The sequence below is a fragment of the Lycium barbarum genome, chromosome 1 (genome assembly GCF_019175385.1).
Source record: "Lycium barbarum isolate Lr01 chromosome 1, ASM1917538v2, whole genome shotgun sequence".
Lineage (NCBI taxonomy): Eukaryota > Viridiplantae > Streptophyta > Magnoliopsida > Solanales > Solanaceae > Lycium > Lycium barbarum.
In genome coordinates this window covers 145960454-145980079 of record NC_083337.1, presented here as the reverse complement: position 1 = coordinate 145980079, position 19626 = coordinate 145960454, and the positions used below count along the sequence as shown (strand labels likewise).

Genomic DNA, 19626 nt, shown 5'->3' with positions numbered 1-19626 from the left:
ACTTGAAGAAGAAGAAACAAATGGTAACTTAATATGTTTTCCAAGTACACAAGACCCACAAATACTAGAACTAGAAATTTTAGAACAATCAATGCTTTTATTTTTTCTAAGCACATCTAAGACAGGAGTTCCCGGATGACCCAAACGATCATGTCAGAGCTTAGGAGAGATGGCTGCAAAAGTAGATGAGGAAGCTTGATTGTTGATAGAAGAAATGGGATAAAGGTCGCCTCGACTATCACATCTCATTATTGGCATCCTCGTTCGATAATCCTTCACAGAAAACCCAAAAGGATCAAACTCAACTGACACAGAATTATCAGTGGTAAACTTTCTAATAGAAATGAGATTTTTAATCAATTTAGGTGCATGAAGAACATTTTGAAGGGAAAGGGATTGACTCGGGTAAGATAATTTAGTATGACCATAGCCAAGAATCGGAATAGTATGACCATTACCAACCACAATATTATTATTAGGATGATTGCCCAAATTAAAATAAGACGAGAGAGTACCTGTAGAGGAGGTCATGTGAGATGTAGCCCCGGTGTCCATGTACCATGACGGATCGGGTTGGTGAAGAGACATAGTATGCATTACTGTCTCGATATCCGTAGGAGCATACGACATGGGCTGCCCAAAATTAGGTGGTGCTTGTTGTTGAACATAGGCTTGCTGAGGTCTTGGGCCCAAGATACTGGGCTGGCGCTGCTGAGGAACAGGAGGTCTGGCCCAACCTTGAGTTGGGAATGGGCAAGGTGGAATGGGCCAACCTTGACCATACCAACCCCAAGGATAAGGTTGATGTTGCTGCTGGTGTTTTGATAAGTTGGTATTTTACCAACTTATCTCTTCTTTAATCTTATATTTTTGCTATGTTTGCTTGATAAAATAGTGCATTTAATATCATTTACATCTATTTTACAGGTTTTATATGATTTAGAAGTGATCGGAAGAAACCAAGTGAAAATAAAGTCAAAAAGAGGCCAAATTGGACAGATTTGCAAAACTGTCAAAACTGGACAGTTTTGCAAAAACGGGACAGATTCGCAAAAACGGGCAGAATTGCAAATCTGAAATATGGGGCATAAAAGAGAGGCTTAGGGCAAAAACATTATCATCTTTGGCATAACACATAAACTTGGAGGCTAGGGTTTCATCACCAACACCATTGGAGGAGAAGATTGGAAGCACTTTAATGAGATATTTCTTAATCCTTTCTTCAATTCCTTATTTTGTATTGAATATTTATGTGTGTAGTATTTCATTTCAATACTTGAACCTTGTTTATGGAAGTATACATTGTTTAAGTTTGGATTGAATCTCTTGTTTTGCTTATGTGTTGAATGATTTTATTCCTAATGAAGTGGGTTATTGTTTCTTTAATTAATCTCATTTTGAATGATTCTTAAGGGAGTAGCTAACCCTAAGACTTGCCCATTTATTTCGATTTAAACTTGGAAGAGGCAAACTCGGGATTGGGAAAGATTAATTAACAAGAATTTGGGGCGTTAACCCTCATCTAATGGAAATCGACCTAGGGATAGGCGACACCACTTGTAGCCAGATTCGGGTGTTCTTAATGCTCCTAATTTCTTTAGGGATATTCAATTAGGTAGTCTAGTTAGTCTTCGGAAGAAGCTAATTTAGAGTCATTATCCGAGGCTAAGTAATATAAACTCACCATTATTTGTAAATCATGAAGTACATTGGATCGTTACTTGAGCGTAGTTTCCCTTGTATCCATGCTTGTGGCCATTGATCATTTTACTTGCTTTCTAAGTTAGTTTACATTTTTGCATTAGTTATAATTTTCTCCAAAAACCAAAATATTATCTATTGTTTGGCATAGCTATTATTGGTGATAATTCCTACTTTTTCTAATCGCCTATATATTGTTCTCTGTGCGATTCGACCCCGACTCATAGTTGGGTAAATTATATTTGCATACGACCGTGCTCATTCTAATTAATAGGGTGGATTTGGACGTTATCAAAAATGGCGCCGCTGCCGGGGAACAATTTGGCGTATTTGGGTTAGTTTGGGATTTAAGCTAACTTGCTTTGGTCCAAACTTTCTTTGCTTTATTTTATCTTAAAAAAAAAAAAAAAAAAAAAAACTGACCAGTTTGTGCTAAACTACACAGTTTCTGCAGAACTGTCCAGTTTTTGCTTCTGCAGAACTGTCCAGTTTTTGTTTTTTTTTTTTTTTTTAAAATGGCATCATATAATGAAAATTGGTTGGATGGTAGTTGTTCATACTTTGATGACCCATGTCCATATTGTGGAGGACCTCACTTTTGGCAAGATTGTGAAAATGCTTCCGGGAGAGAGATGTGTGCACCGTCTCAATCCTATGATGGGAATATTTGTAATATATGTGGTGGTCAAAATGGACATTGGAGTGATTGTCCTAATTATTTTCCTTCCCCTCCCCCAAGTTGTTCTAATGAAAATACTAGTTGTGCTTTTGAGTTTGATAGGAACAATGATATGGCAAACGAAGGGCAAAGTACCGGATATGAAGGTGTCATGGAATTGCTCCAAGCATACTTTGACCGGGAAAGGGAGGAGGAGCGAGAACTCATCGGGCAATCCATTTTAGAAATGAACAAATCACTTGAGGATGAAATTTTTTCAATTTCCATGGATGTGCCTATTCCTCAAAATGAAGTAGTTGAAGAAGAGATTTCAAATTTACAAGATGAGCCTGAAAATTCTTGTGACCACAACAAGAGTTGTGAAATTGAAGAAGTGGTTCAACTTGAAGAAAATGAGCCAAATCATAAAGAAGAAATCTCCAATACTCTAAAAGAGGAAATTGAGGAAATGTTGACTGGCATTATGGGGAGAAATGAAAAATATGGGAAAATTGTGGCCAAATGGTGGGAAGTAGTTCAAAATGGAGATGATGAAACTATCCAAAACACGGATTTCACCATGTTAGGATGTTTACAAGTTTTGGGCGATTCTCACCATGAAGAAAAACTTGACAAAGTGGATATTGTGAGCCAAGATTGGCTAATGAATCAAGCTCAACATCTTGAAGTCTATGGGGATCACCGTGAAAGCCTTTCACGGATGATGGAAGAATTTCTAAAAATGCATGTTGAGCAAAGTCAAGAAGTGGAGCTACTTGAAATTGCTATCCAAAAATTGGAGGCCGAATTGAATGCAAAGATTGAGTCATGTGATGCTCAATATCAAAGGGCTATGGATAGTAGTTTTAAGTTGGTTTCCAATGAAAAAGTGGTCAATATTGATTTTCTAGAGCTAATGATCAATTGCCAACCGACCAATCAAAAAATAATGCAAGATGCCAAGATTGAAGAAATGATACTAGAGTTGCATAAAAAAAGTTCATGAAATGATTTTTGAAGACTCTAGTTTATTTTTGGGTGAGGATGTCAAAAATGAAGTGAATTTGAAATTGAAGCGCATTGGACCACATTCTAACCATTTTTCAACATTGTGCTTAGTTGATGATATGGAAGTTGAACCAATCAAGCCAATGGAGAATTTTGGAGATAAAGAAGAAAGCGTTTTTATTTTGAAGTTTGCTATGCCAAGAAGACAAAATGGCATGCCTCACTTAAGGACCAAGAAGTGCAAAATGCGACACCCGAGAGTTGGCCTCTTTACTTTTCTACCACCGCCCCATGAGCGTCATCATAATCTTGATTCAAAGTTGGGGCGCAAATTCATATCTTCCAAATGGAGGGAAAAGTGGTAAAGGTAACCGTCGTGCCGCGACGTTAACTTAAGCGCTTGGTGGGAGGCTACCCATCGTTTTAAAAATTTTAAATCATTTTTTAAATTTGATTTTTTGGAATGGTTTGCTTATGGTTTTTGACTAATCTGCAAAGTTTCGAAATTTTTGGAGTTGTTTTGAGCAGGTCGAATTTCCGGACAGCCCCAAACCAGTAGCTGCTGAAAATTGCAGAAACTGTCCAGTTTGACAGTTTCTGCAAAACTGTCCTTTGTTGTCATTGTGCAGTGAGGACACTGCAATATTTTTAGTTGGGGGTGGCATGTGGTAGCACGTTATATTTTGGTTATGCTTGATTGTGTGCCCTTGCCGGGCTTATTTTGTGACTGTTGGTGTGTCTGTGGATAAACGTTACAAATGGAACTTGCTCAAATTTTTTGAAAATTTCGTTCTTTTTGCATGTTGTAGATTAGTCACTTTTATTATTTTATTTTCGTTCTTAGTTAGGTAGTTTAGGAGTAAAAATGGTGTTGGGATGTGATTTTTTGCCCCTTGGCTAATTTTTGGCTTGCTTGGTACCAACTTATTTAAACCTTGGCATATGAATTCTTGATTTTTGAAAAAGAAAAATGATTGAAGTAAGGTTTCTTGTTGTGACTTTTAGATTCAACTTTTGGCTCTTACTTTCACTAATTAGTTTCTTTAGGCTATGAGTGACTTTTTGAGTTCATTTGTTTCAATTGGTTCTTGGATACATATTCTACTTGAGTTTTCATGTGACATGTGTGATGAGGTTTATTTGTGAGTTCTTTTGCATTATTTGTGGTCTAGAACTTGCCCGGAATGAGTTTCAAGGCGAAATCCTAGACTACACTTGGTTTGAAAAATGATGTTAGGCCTTCCTTGAACCGCTTTTGTTCTTTAAATATCCTACCCTTGCATATTTTCCCTAGTCAACCCCTTTTGAGCCTTTAACCTTTTCTTTAACAACCATGTTACAAGCGTTATGTCGTTCTTCATTGATCCATCTTTTGGTACCCTACCTCCTTAAGTGCGTTAAAAGTGCAAACATAGGCGAAAAGCCTAAGTTTGGGGGTGATGGTTGGAAAAAGTTGTTATGTGGGAGTTACTTTAAAGGCGAAGAGGTGAAAAAAAAAATTGTTAACTGGTTGCCCGTCGTTCAGTGTTCCGGGCTTAATTCTGTTGCATTCCTGGGTCATGTTATTTCAGATGATGGTGTTCGAGTTGACACTCAGAAAATAGAAGCTGTGAAGACTTGGCCAAGACCTACGACGCCTACAGAAGTTCGTAGTTTTCTGGGTTTGGCAGGTTATTATCGAAGATTCGTAGAGGGTTTCCATAGAAGGGATTCGTAGATATCGAAGTCGACTATGTGTACCGAATGTGGCAAACTTGCGCCAAACCCAGAAAACTACGAACTTCTGTAGGCGTCGTAGGTCTTGGCCAAGTCTTCACAGCTTCTATTTTCTGAGTGTCAACTCGAACACCATCATCTGAAATAACATGACACAGGAATGCAACAGAATTAAGCCAAAACTCGCACTTTGAAAACTTTGCATACAATTCCCGATCTCGAAGAACGCCAAGAACAATTCTTAGATGATCTGCATGTTCTGACTCTGTGCGAGAGTACACCAAAATATCGTCGATGAACACTATCACGAAGAGGTCCAAGAACGGCTTGAACACATTATTCATTAAATTCATGAACACTGCCGGGGCATTCGTCAACCCGAACGACATTACTCGAAACTCGTAGTGACCATATCTTGTCCTGAAGGCGGTCTTGGGAATATCTGCTTCCCTAATTCTCACCTGATGATAACCCGATCTCAGATCTATCTTGGAGAACCATTTAGCACCTTGCAATTGATCGAACAAGTCGTCAATTCTAGGAAGAGGGTATTTATTCTTTATTGTCACCTTGTTCAACTGCCTGTAGTCGATGCACATTCGTAGAGATCCGTCTTTCTTCCTTACGAACAGGACTGGTGCTCCCCATGGCGAGGAATTAGGCCTTATAAACCCCTTCTCAAGTAAATCTTTTAGCTGTGCTTTTAGCTCTTTCAGTTCTGCTCGAGCCATTCGATATGGAGGAATAGAAATAGGCTCGGTGTCTGGTAGTACATCAATAGCAAAGTCGATCTCCCTTTCTGGAGGAAGGCCTGGTAACTCGTCGGGAAACACATCTGGGAATTCATTCACTACCGGGACAGACTGGAAAGTTAGCACTTCCGCTTCCGTGTCATGAACCCGAACTAGATGACAAATATAACCCTTGGCTATCATCTTTCTCGCCTTAAGGTAGGAAATAAACCTACCCTTTGGGGAAACTGTATTACCCTTCCACTCGAGTATGGGCTCTCCCGGAAATTGGAATCGAACTACCTTAATTACGTCAAAATCTATCATCTCAAGTTCAATTAGATCCGCCCTTTTCTGACGATCACCTATAATGACTACACAGTTCTGATATACTTGCCTCGCTATTACAGGATCACCAACCGGAGTGAATACCTCGAAAGGTTTAATTGGCTCAGGTCTTACCCCAACACAATCAGCGATATACAGAGTAATATATGAGAAGGTAGAACCTGGATCAATCAGAGCATATACGTCACGGAAAAATATAGTCAAGGTACCTGTGACAACATCTGGGGAAGACTCAAGATCCTGTCGCCCAGCTAAAGCATACACACGGGGCTGAACAGCACCTGAAGTAAATGCTCCCCCTCTACCTCTGCCCCTACCTGCTGTAGTCTGAGGAGTCTGTGTTGTCGGGCGTGCTGAAGAAGAACCCGCTGCTGAACCTGTAGGCTGAGTCCCAGCTCTATCTCTCGCTGAGGGGCAATATCTCATCATGTGACCAACTTGGCCGCAAGCATAACAAGCATCCGAACCTTGACGACACTGTCCGGAATGTAGTTTGCCACACTGGCTACACCGCGGTACTGGAGGTCTCCTCCGGCTAAAGTCTCCCCTAGACTGCGAATCTGAGGCCCTCGAACTCTGCCCCTGGCCTGACTGAAAAGAACGGTCAACCCTCCTATCTGAGAATCTAGGAGGTGCACTAGTCACTAACTGACCTGAGTGCCTAGAATATGTCTGTCTCGGTCCCCCTCGGTACTCACTACTCTCCCCCATAGATCTAGCCTTCTTACCTTGTCTCCTGTCACCCTCACGATCACTTCTCTGTTGTCGTTGTCGTTCCTCGAGGTTCTGAGCATGGGCCTGTATCCGGGAAATATCCATCTTGTCTTGCAAAGAGGCTGTCAGGAAATCTCTGAACAAGTGTGGTCCTAAACCACTCACAAATCTATAGACTCGGTCCCCCATGTCAGCCACCATAGTCGGAGCATACCGGGCCAATGAGTTGAATTGCATACTATACTCTTGGGCACTCATGCTTCCTTGTTTCAAATTCAAGAACCTGTCCGCTCGAGCTCGGCGGACTTCAGGTGGCAAGTAGTGACGAATAAAGGCATCTACAAACTCTTGCCACACGGGAGGTGGTGCATTCTCCCCTCTTGCTATCACCCAATTCTTATACCATAGTACCGCCATGTCGCGAAGTCTGTATGAGGCCAACTCTACAGATTCAGTCTCAGAAGCATGCATAAGTGTTAGCGTCCTCAGCATTTCATCAATAAAACCTTGTGGGTCCTCATCCGGCTTCGACCCGAAAAATTCTGGAGGATTTAGAGTAAGGAAATCACGGGCTCTTGTACTAGCTGAACGATCACTTGGGCCCGCATTCTGTCGTTGTGCCTGAGCGGCAACCAACTGCGTCAATAAATGTATGGCCTCGGACACTTGTTGACCCGAAGCACCCGGTGGAGGAATCGGAGCTGAGGCTCCTCCCCGCTCTTCTACATTGGGCACGACCTCACTTTGCGATTCATTTTCCTTTACATTTGCCGGAGGCTCTCTTTCCGCCTGCCTCTTTGTCAAAGCTTTGCCTTTCTGGGCAGCTGTAGCTTTTCCTTTCGGCGGCATTTTCTGAAACCATAACGCACTTTTAGGAATGATATAATCCTAGACATGGCTCTATCGCACGATCTCATGAGAAGAAAGATGGTAATTTTCCTAAATGCCCTGTAGCCTCTTGTTTATTAGCGTGGCGCGCAACACACCATAAACAAGACTCTACTAGACACGGCTCGTAGACACTTCCTAGGGCGAACTGCTCTGATACCACTTCTGTCACGACCCAGCTAGGGGCCGCGACAGGTACCCGGAGAAATTACCGAGCACCGCTCACTCTACTGCTTGTCTTGCTCATTTAATACTCTTTTATAAATTTTACATACCAATTGTAGGAAAATCCTATTTAATCAAAACATAAATACTTTATATACATTTGCCTCTTGGCCATCAAAATAATATACATACATATGAAAACATCTTGTGAGACCATCTAACCCACACTGCGCATTTACGAGCCTCTACTAACATAATGAATACATGGACGGAACAAGACTCCGTCATGCCCAAAATATGCATATATGAATGTACATCAAAAGGATAGCCATAAGCACCTCCGAACAATGGAGTGCTATCTAACAGCTGACAGCTACTGAGGACCTGGGCCAAGCTCTCCTCCCTGTCTACCTGTGGGCAGGAACAATGCGTCCGAAGAAAGGACCACAGTACGAATATTGTACCGAGTATGAGAGGCGTACATAATGAAAGGAAACATCAGTAATATGAGGATAACATCAATATGAGACAACTGAATCTGACTGATAATCATACATGAAGTAATGCATGCTGTCTTACTCATCATCATAACATGTATGCATCATATGCAAGCTGCCCGTCCATGTCAGAACGGTGTGATAATCAATAATATTAGCCCGCGTCCAGGCCTCCCGCGTCCGGGGTACCATCTCATGCCGCCCACTAGTGGTGTCTGCCCACGCCCGTAGGTCGTGGTGTATCCGTATCGCCGCCCGCCGAAGCGGTGTCTGCCCGGCCAACTAGGCCCGGTGTGAAATGCTCATGACATGCTCAATGTAAATGCTCATAGTAATATGCTTATCATAAAATACTTATCTTATCATAGTGCGTATATATGACTCATGATCAACTTTACTCTATCGGGGTGACGTAAGGTCGTGGTCCCCCGATTACATTATGGAACCATCATGGAGATTCTGCCTCACCTTGCAAGGACTAGTACATAAGGTGAGTGTAGGCAAGGAATAACATCATCATCATTCTAGTGTCATCATATCGTATAGCTTATCTCATATAGACATTCATAATTATAAGCTTTTAACTTCTTAGAATATTAGAACTCACGAAAGAAATAGGGATTCAAGTTAAAATATTCATGCCTTTAGAAAGAAGGACTAGCCTCACATACCTTGGTCGTTTAGCTAAGATATCGCTCACTTGTTCTCCGTCGATATCACGTCGTTACCTTCATAAGAGAATTCGTATCAACATTAGTAACTGACTATAAGAACGTGTCGCTAATTCTAGGAGAAGTCGGACAACGCTTCCTTCGCTCATACTACTTTTCTCACGTTCTATATCAACTCCCAGTATTCATAATGTTATTCGCAATATCATAATCGACAATCGGCATTTACGTGCGTTTGGCAAAATCCACCATTTTCCTCCAATTTTCCCTTATTTCTACTTCTAGCTCATCCTTGTGTTTTCATGCATTTAATGCTTGTTTCATGATATAAACATCATTTATAACGTATTAGTACTCACAACACTTCAATATTCATAGTTCGATTCCACTATCATTCATTTATGTCACTATTCACTCAATAATGACCCATTTCTATGTTCTTCTACATTTCAAGTGTCTAAGCTTTTCAATACTTCAAACAATATGGAATAATCATGAAACTTACCTTGGAGGATGGTTGAACAATCCTTAAGTTGAAATACTTCAATTAGCCAAAACCCTAGTTCCACCTTCTTGGGAATTTCTTGACTTAGAAGATCCTTTGATGTGTTCTTACACTTATTCTCATGAATTTGGTGTTGATAATCTTAGGTTTCCGTGGATTTTCTTGCTATTCTTAGAGTTGAAGTGTTGAAGAACACTCTAGAGTTTTCTTGAAGTGTTGGATGAAAAATGACGTGAAATGGGCTTAAGTTCCCTTTTAATTATTCAAAATCTGATCTTTAATGAAAACTTGTCGGGATGAACAGTGGTCGTAAACCACCATATACGGACCGTATTTTGATTTACGGTCCGTCCACTGTGGTCGTATTTAACCATTTCAAAGACAGAAAGTTTTGGCTGATGGACATGGTAGTTTACGACCTGGTTTACGGTCCATAAACCAGTTTACGGGCCGTAAACTGGGTCGTATTTAACCATATTCAACATTTACAGAAAGTTGGAATTTTTGACAAGCTGGAGGACGATTGCACTATACGGTCCGTAAATCACTTTACGGGTCGTATAGTGCCATATACGACCACTGGCTGAAAAAATTTCCGCGACTTTCTTATTTCCAAAAATTCTTAATTAGCCATTCCCGACTTAACAAAACATCATTCACTCAACTTTTCATCATTCCACTCATCATATAAGTACGGAGAAACTTTCGAGGTGTAACACATACGACCGTGCTCATTCTAATTAATAGGGTGGATTTGGACGTTATCATGTTTCAAAAATGACGAGCTCCCACCTTGGCCACCAGAGTTCTGTCCCCGGCCACCACCTTTGTCACTGCCGGAGTCGCGTCTGCCACCACCGAAATTGTTGTTCTTCCGGCCACCGTTGTTGCGGCGACCACCAGAGTGCTGCACACCTTGCTTCCCCTTAGAACGACCCGATTTTTCAGAAGTAATCGGACCGTCATCATTCGAAATGACCACCATAGCTGATTCGGTGGCTGCTTCCTTAGACATCCCGACCTTTTCAAGAACAAGCATAGACCGAGCCTTATAGAAAGGAGGAAGAGGATTGCTTTGTCGGATTACCGTACCCACACCACGGTACGGTTTTGTAAGACCACCTACCAATTGCAAAACCATACGACTGTCCGACACCGATGCGCCAACGTTCTTCAATTGATCCGCAAGGGACTTGAGACGTTGACAATAAGCAGAGGCATTAGGAAAATGCTCCATAGAGACAGTGGTGAAATCTTGTTCAAGGGCAACGGCACGGGAATGTTGATTATCTTGAAATATATCACGCAATCTATCCCAAGCTTCCATAGCCGTTGAATCGGGCTCGATAATGGTGTGCAATAGGTCGTTAGAAATGGTAGAATAAATCCACGAAAGAACCGTGGCATCCAAGGTTGACCATAGTTCCTTTTCGTCATCAGTAGAAGGAATCTTCCTCTGACCAGCTTTCGGAGGAATGATATGATTAAGAACCATGTGAGATCGTGCGTGAATCTTGAAGAGTTCCGCCCACGTAGAGTATTGAACGTTTTTCATTTCAAGCATAATGGGAACGTGGTTTTTGATATTTGAGACGGCAAGAGCCGAGTGAAAAGAGGACTTGTTGTCCGACATTTAGGATGGCTCTGATACCATGCAAGATTATGGAAATGTTTTCCTTGCCTATTCACAAAGGGAAGAACCGCATATATACAATGTACATGCCATGATCATCGGCAAATCTCTAGGAAACAATATGCTAATAATTAGGAAAGCTAAATATCACCTTTGACTATACAACAAATATTAGGCAATATTCTAGGAAGATAACGGCAGATAATTAGGAAGGCTAATTATCTCCTTTGACCATACAAAAATATATACACTATATTTAACAGTGGAAGCTGACACACGTTCCAAGAAACAAGTAGTTGTCTGGTATAGTACCCTTTTGCGATTTATTAAACTTGAAAGTCGTATGTAATTTTTATAAAAAACAAAAACAATAGAAATGATAATGCAATATGAATTTCCTAACTATGGGAAGTGGATGATACTGGATGAATTTTTTTTCGCAGAGTCGATAATCGTCAGAAGAATGCTTTTATTATCTTATCAACCATGAGTTTTTGTTTAAGATATTAAGGTAACTTAATTTACATGATATAATTTGAATGAACATGAAATTAAAAAAAAATGAATATTTTTGAAATTTGTTATTTAAATGATCGATTATGTTTGTGTGATTATAAAAGCTTCTCATTAAAATTAAAATGAAAAATATAACGTTATTGTTTTCAAATTTAAAAATGCGTCATACTTTTATAGCATCATATTTTTATCGGTCCAAAAATGAAAAGTGTCCCATTTATTAAAACTAGATATCGTTGCCCGTGTTGTGCACGGGCCCGACACAAAAATCTACACGTCCAATGCCAGAGGCTCTAGAACTCAATTCGTTGAAACTCATCAATTTTGAAATGATTTAGCAAGGCTCTAGAACTCAATTCGTTGAAACTCAACAATTTTGAAATGATTTAGCACAATTGCACGCACAGATCCAACATGAATCTACATGTCAAATGCAGGCTATAGAATTTCATTCCTTCAAATTAACATTTTGATATGATTTAGCACATGGAAGAAAAATAGCGGATATGCATACGTAGACATGTCATGCTTCAATTGAATCATCACATTCCCCTTCCAACAGAGTGAGCATTTCACAAATGCTGCCTTGGAACAGTTAACACATCCTTCACCAACCAAAATCAAGCTTTCATAGACTGAAAACCTAGTCCTCCTGAACCCCATTGGTAGTACTTTCACTGGATTAGGTTCTCGATATTAAAAGAAAAAGGGCTAAAGTAGTCCCTTAAGTTTGAATTTTCAATTAAAATAATTTTTATTCTTTAACACAAAACACTAACAACCTTTTAATTATACAAACAATACAATTTTAATTCAACTCTAACCGTGGATTAAAAGTAACGGAACACACAATAATTTTAGAAATAATGCTAAAAAAGAATATGAAATATCCTATATATACTCCATTTGTTTGGAAACTTAGTTTTTCAACAATAAAATAGTGTACTATATTTATTCATTTTATGAGTAATCTTTATTTTGATTGATGAAATAGTTTAAATTAATTGTTAGTTTCTTCTACGCAAGAAATTATTTCCAAGAATTCATAATTAATAAGGAAGACTGTGAATACCTTCAAACAAAATAAACTAGGTCCTAATACGAAAACAATCATATGTAAAGATTTTAAAGGATTTTCGTAAAGAAAAAAAAACATCGATGCATATTGAAGAATATCATGGTAATAATATAAATCATTCCACATCACATAAAATGAGGAGATTCTACATCATCATTGTGAACCAAATTTTTTTAAAGTTTTCAAATATTATTTTTGTCAATCTTGTAATATTGCTCCTCCCCTTTATATCATTTTAAAAAGTTAGTACCTATTTTACCCTTATGTTGACATTCCATTTCTTTTTAGTTTTAAATATTATGGGTTTTTTTTTTTTAAATCTATATTATGGACTTACCTATAGGACCAAAACAATCTCATTTGCAAAGTAAAAAGGTGAAAAATAGTTGGAGGACCATTATTGTTCCGTGTTAAAAATAAGGGATGTTTTATCTCAATCCACTATTTAATTTCTATGAATTAAATTTTATTTATTAGTTATTTAACGACTGGATTATTTTCACCACAGTGCAAAACGTTCTATTTATATTATGTAAAAGCTCAATCCACTATTTAATCATCCTGGAAATTCTATTTCCTAAAGACATGGCATGATCTATCAAAGTACTTTGGTGTACATCCCATTCGACCGACTTCTGTTGCATATCAACATGATGTTGTAGATAGTGTCTTCCCCCTACTCCTACAAAAAGTGTTTAAAGGGCATTGGAAACTTTTAAAGGGCATCACACAACGGAAGAGGTATTGGCATCGACAGTTTTAGGCCCTCTGGTCGTCATGGCCGATGCACTGTCTTGATCTATATGGTCAATAATTCAGGCCAAAGTTAACAAGTATGCTATATGCAGCCACCTATTTAAGCACAACATTGATTTTCTTCATGGCCAGCTGCATGTGTTCGGTGACCGCATTCTGCATTGACCACAATCATGTCATTAATGAGTAGTGGTGTAAGAGTTTTCTCAGTGGCTTACTCGAGATTTTTCTGCTCGGCTCTTTCATATTTTGTGATTTGTCGGTGCATTCGGAAGAAGGGACCTTTTATTGTGTCCATATTCAAACCATAATTTTATGACAAACAATATCTCTTAATTTTGAATGGTGAGAGAAAAGTAGATAAAGTAAGGAAGCAAAACTTAGAGAAAATCATGAAACAATATCTCTTAATTTTGAATGAAAAGAGAAAAGTGGATAAAATAAGGGAAGCAGTTTCCTTACGTTATTTACTGTGTTCTATTTGCTTCTTTTAAATTTACCCGATTCGTATAGATTTTGTAAGAGATCTATTGATATATTTTGTAAACTGAAAAGTATCATCATGTTATACTCCCTTACTATGTACATATATGTTTTTTGCGCATACAATATAAAGGTAGGCATAGACAAGGTGATGTGACACACATCTATAGCCCAGAATGCTATTTATATTTTTGCTTAGATTTTTGGCATTTTTTGGTTTATTTCTTCATTGTAATGCAATTTTTATTGAGTAATGCTTTTGTTCTCTAAAAGTTACAGCCAAATTGCATTAACCAGGCTCCCCAGACATAAATGTTAAGTGCATTTATAATTTAAAATTGTTCGATATGAATTCTCTTAGTTACGTTACCCTCTTTTCGTAGGCGTTTGGCCATAGATATCAAAAACAAATTCACTTTTTTTGGAATTTTTGAAGTTGGATTGGAGTTGGAGTTGTGTTTGGCCATAGTTTTTGAAATTGTAGTTTTTGGTGAAATGTAGTTGTAAAAAAGTGAAAAAAGTGAAATTTTTTTTAAAAACAAGTTTTTTGAGTTTTTGGTATTCCGGAATACAACTTCAAATTGTATTCAGAATATTTATGGCTAAACGCCCAAAAGTGAAAAAACAAATTGGAAAAAAGTAAATAATTTTTATGGCCAAACGGCACCTTCGTCTACTATTGGTGATTGTTGTAGGAGTAATGAGAATGAAAATGAAGAGTTTTCAAGCCAATTAAAGGCCTGTTTGGAAAGCCACCCAGGCAATTGGGTGTAAATGGGTGTAATTACACAGTTTGGTCTATTTGTTTGATCAAGTAATTACATAGTTAGGTGAGAATTGAGTGTAACTGATAGGGTGTAATTACACTCTCCAATTCACATAGGGGTGGGTGGGTGGGGACGAGAATTGGTGTAATTACACCCTCTAATTACAGAGTTACTTTTTAGTTTGTTTCTTTTTTGTTTATTTTAGTTCCTTTTTATATTTATTTTATTTTTTATTTCTATACTTTAATTTATTTTGATTTTTAATTTATTTTTTATTTCTATATTTTAATTTATTTTTTATTTTTACTTATTAATTATTTTTTAAAATATATTTTTCTTTTTATATTATTTATTTTTCATTTTCTTTCTTCTCATTCCCAACCTTTACTTCTTGTGGTTTCATATAATTGCTCCTATTTTTTATTTTTTATTTTATTCATTTAGTATAACCGTGTTATTATTCTAATTTTTTATACTACACCTCTTAATATTAGAAATAATGAGTCATTAATAAACTTGGCATATAACGAGTAACGTTATTAAAGTAGAATTTCATTGTGAATGAGGTTGTAGACTTATATTTTCCCTTTTGAATTATTTACCTAAGTTACATTGGAACTTACTTATGTAATGTTGGAATTTGACATAAGAGTATCATGTTACATTTTTTCTTTTGGATTTTGAATTTAGGTTATATTTTCAATTTTAAATAATTTGTTTTCACATTGCATGTTGTTTAATTTTCACTTACATTTGATGGATTTTTTGTGTCAAACATTTGAATAATGTTATGGCATTATATTTATATATATTATTTTTTTTCTCAAACATCCAATCCATGACGTTCTCACAAAAAAAAAAGTCTTCTTTTAAGTTTTATAATTAATTAAAATTAACTACTATTAATTTGAAAAATATATATCAATTATTTTTTACAATATAAGTTACAAATATATAATTATTAATTAATATATTTCAAGAAACAATGTGTTATTAAATAACTCATTTAACATCATGTCTAAAGGCAAATATTTTTTAAATATTAATTTTAAATTTTTCATAATTAAATTTTATTTTTAAATTAAACTAACCGTATAATTACACTTGTGCAACCAAACAACACGCTTGTAATTACACTGTAATTGTGTTATGACAAACAAACAAGTCGTTGTAATTATACTACTGTGTAATTGTAGTAATTACACCAATTCCAATTAGCAGGTGGCTTTCCAAACAGGCCCTAAGAATTGTACTAAATGCAGATAATGAACAGTCATAGCAGGGAGTACGATCTTGCATTTTAACATGAATAAATAAAGGCTTCAAAAACTTTCCTGTGAACTGGTTTTGCAGACCGTTAATGTAAATGATCTTCTGTTTTCCTGAATTACTTCTTCTGTTTATTTTTTCCTTCGTTTGGAAGGGATTACTGGACATTCTTTTCAGTTTTCAACTTTTTGAATAATTGCAGATTTGCAGGATTACTACAATTGAATTCAGGAATCGACCATGTATTTGTGATAACTTTGGAACTATCACAAGCACTTGCGATAAATAGATAGTCAAGATACATGCAATTTTCTTGGGCCTGATATCTGGCGATGATGATTTTGATAGCTTCATAAATGGTATGTCCGATAAGTTTCTATTTCTTAATTTTAAAAAAAGGCCGAAAAAGGACTAAAAATATATCTTTTGCAGATGGGTAGGCCAACCTGTTTGTGATGTCATATATGAAGATTTATGAAGCTAAGAATCTGAGGTTATTTAATTTTTATATTATTTACTCAATAGTTTGATGCTAACATATTTTCCTATCGAAAATTTGAGAAGTTAACCATTACCATTTAAACTTTAAGTTGTTGTCTTTCTTAACTTTATGCCAAGCAGCATGGAAATTGGAAAATTTACTTCTTCTTTTTTCTATTATAATATAATGTCTCTATATAATTTAAAATTGCTATGATAAATGTAGATATATATTATTTGCTTGCGTGATTGCATTTTTGGTCTTTTTAACATTTAATATTTATGTGATGCGCAGGTTGATGAGCTATCAATTAAGGAGTGAATATGATTTGTGTTTAAGGTTTAACAGGCAAATAGGGTCCTAATTTCTCATGTCTATGCAACTTTTTTTAATAGATCATTAAATTGATTCCCTTTGTCCCGTGCAGTTGTGCATCTCGAAGGATTCATAGAAAATCAAGATAGCTGAATAGAAATAACTATACATCGAAGAGTCGTGAAGAATCATCATTGTACACACATCAAACTATGAATATTGAAGTAGCGGTCGTGGCAACAATAAAAATTATTTAGTGAAGATTTTAATTTTCTTAATTATGTTTTTGCTAATAGTTATATAAAAGCGGAAGTTGACGACAAGTTAAGAAAAAAAACGAGAAGTAACTGAAATCATATTGTTGGATAATTTATGAGAGAGTTTCCTAATGTGGTAATGTCTATTGTTCAAATACTGCATACAAGCCAAGTTTATGAAATGCATTGTGAATAGGAGAAAATGTATTGTTTTTACTCCATTATTATTCACACAAGAATTGTTGGTATATATTTAACTTGTATACAAGTACATTAACCTTGTTTATGAACAACAATAAAATAGGAAGGGGCGTTACAAAAAATTTCCATCCAATTAAAAGGGTTGCTCATTAACGTTTTATTTTTTCTGCGTATTTTTATCCTTAGACATTTGATTTATAATTTAATTTGTGTTTTCTCTCGATTTGCTGGGACCAATACATACATATCAGTATATCATTTATAATTTTTTAATTTTGTTTAACATTATTAAATTTTATAACTAAATTTACAAAAAGAAATGTCTCGCGCGGTTTCGTTAACTAGTATACTGTAATTTTGGAGCACTCACGCGACCCTGCCAAGTACGTGGACTCATTTGCTTGCATTTAGTGGAGGTATGAAGGCCAATCATTTAATTAGTTCAAATTATTAACTACTCCTATATTTTTAATTTTAAATCTTAATTATTCACATCTCAATTACTAAGTATTTTTCTTTTAGTTTATAATCAGTTATTGAGTTTGATTAATATATCTGAGTGATTAAAATCTGTAACAAAATCTTTAATATCACTAAGATGCTATCCATTCAAGGATTTTAGTAAAGATGAAATTTCACCACTGCTCCATTTACTTTCACCCGTAACCACCGTTAGCATCGCCACCCACCATTATCGACCACCAACGACCACTCATAAATACAAGGGAAAATTTTCTAAATATACTATTGGGTCACTTATACTGCAAAAAAATAGCCCAAAACTTACATTGCAAAGCTCTAACCCAAAACTCCCTCTTCTCCCCTCTCTCTCCACTGCCACCTTCTTCTTCTTTTTTTTCGTTTTTTTTTTTGTTGGAGTTCGCCACTGCCTCCTTTTTAATTTTTTTATTATTTTTTTTTTTAAAAAAAATAGAGTATTATAATTTATATACCCATATACACTCATATACAACATTATAATCCATATACTCATATACAATATTATGCACTCATATACAATATGATACAAAAATTATAATCCAATACCCATATACATTCATATACACCTATATACAAATATTATGCACCCATATACAATATTATAACCCTTATATCCATATACACCCGTATGAAATATTATACATTCATATGCAATATTATACACCCATATACAATATTATACAATATTATAACTCATATATTCATATACATCCACATACACTCATATGAAATATTATACAATGTGATACACCCATATACGATATTATACAGTATTATAACCCATATATCCATATACACCCATATACAATATTATACGCCCATATATAGTTATCGTCGGAGTTCCGTTCTCCGACGTATACACCCATATACACCGATATACAATATTATACACTCATATACACCAATATATAGTCATCGCTGGAGAAACACCACCACTAGAACCAACTGTTCAAACATCAAAGATCCGACGTGACAGAGGGAGAGGGGAAAAAATTAAAAAAAAAAAGATCCGACGTGACAAAGGGAGATGGGAAATTAAAAAAAAATAACGATAACAAAAAAAGAGGAGGTGGCGAACTCCAAAAAAAAATTTAAAAAAAAAAAACAAAAAAGAAAGAGGCAGTGGAGAGAGGGGGAGGAAGAAAGGAATGGATCATTTTTTGAAAAATAAATTTTGTTTAAACTAAAAATGGGCTACTGTGAACAAGAAACTTAAATATGGGCTAAATTTGCTAACATTGGTACGCCAATTGATACTGAGTATAATTATCCTAAATACAAACCTTAAGCACAACTACGGACAGTCATCCCTACGACTAGCCATAATATAAAACACATGATCTAATCCAAAATGGGAGCATTATTTTATTTTTATAATGTCATTTTCTTTATAAACCACTTGGAGATCTTCAACGACGAAACCACATTATTACGTAAGGTTAAGATGAACCCAATACACGTAGACCTTATATTTATATTAGAAAATTCATTAATATAAATCGATTTATATCGGCCATCACATCCATAGTTAACCAATTCTTTTATATATAAATATTTAATTATGAACTCAATAACTGAAATCTTAATTGTGAACTCAAATCATAGCTCCGCCAATATAGATCTTTATTTATAGAACCAGTTTCTTCTATTCAATTAATAATTGGTTATTTTAAACTATTTCCTCCATATGCAACCCCTCAAAGGCAGCCATTATGTACCGATTTATCAATGCTACTACTTTGGGCGGTATCAGTAATCAGTTTCCTA

General features: G+C 36.3%; 1 protein-coding gene across 1 annotated transcript; it reads right to left on the bottom strand.

Annotated features, from left to right (window-relative positions):
• Window positions 1-153: 153 nt before the first annotated feature.
• On the bottom strand, window positions 154-11097 carry LOC132615768 (uncharacterized). The gene is made up of 2 exons (XM_060330363.1): window positions 10395-11097; window positions 154-305 (listed from the first exon to the last, which is right to left on the bottom strand). The coding sequence occupies exons 1-2, from the start codon at window positions 11095-11097 to the stop codon at window positions 154-156; spliced, it is 855 nt and encodes a 284-aa protein (XP_060186346.1).
• Between the last annotated feature and the right edge of the window lie 8529 nt (window positions 11098-19626).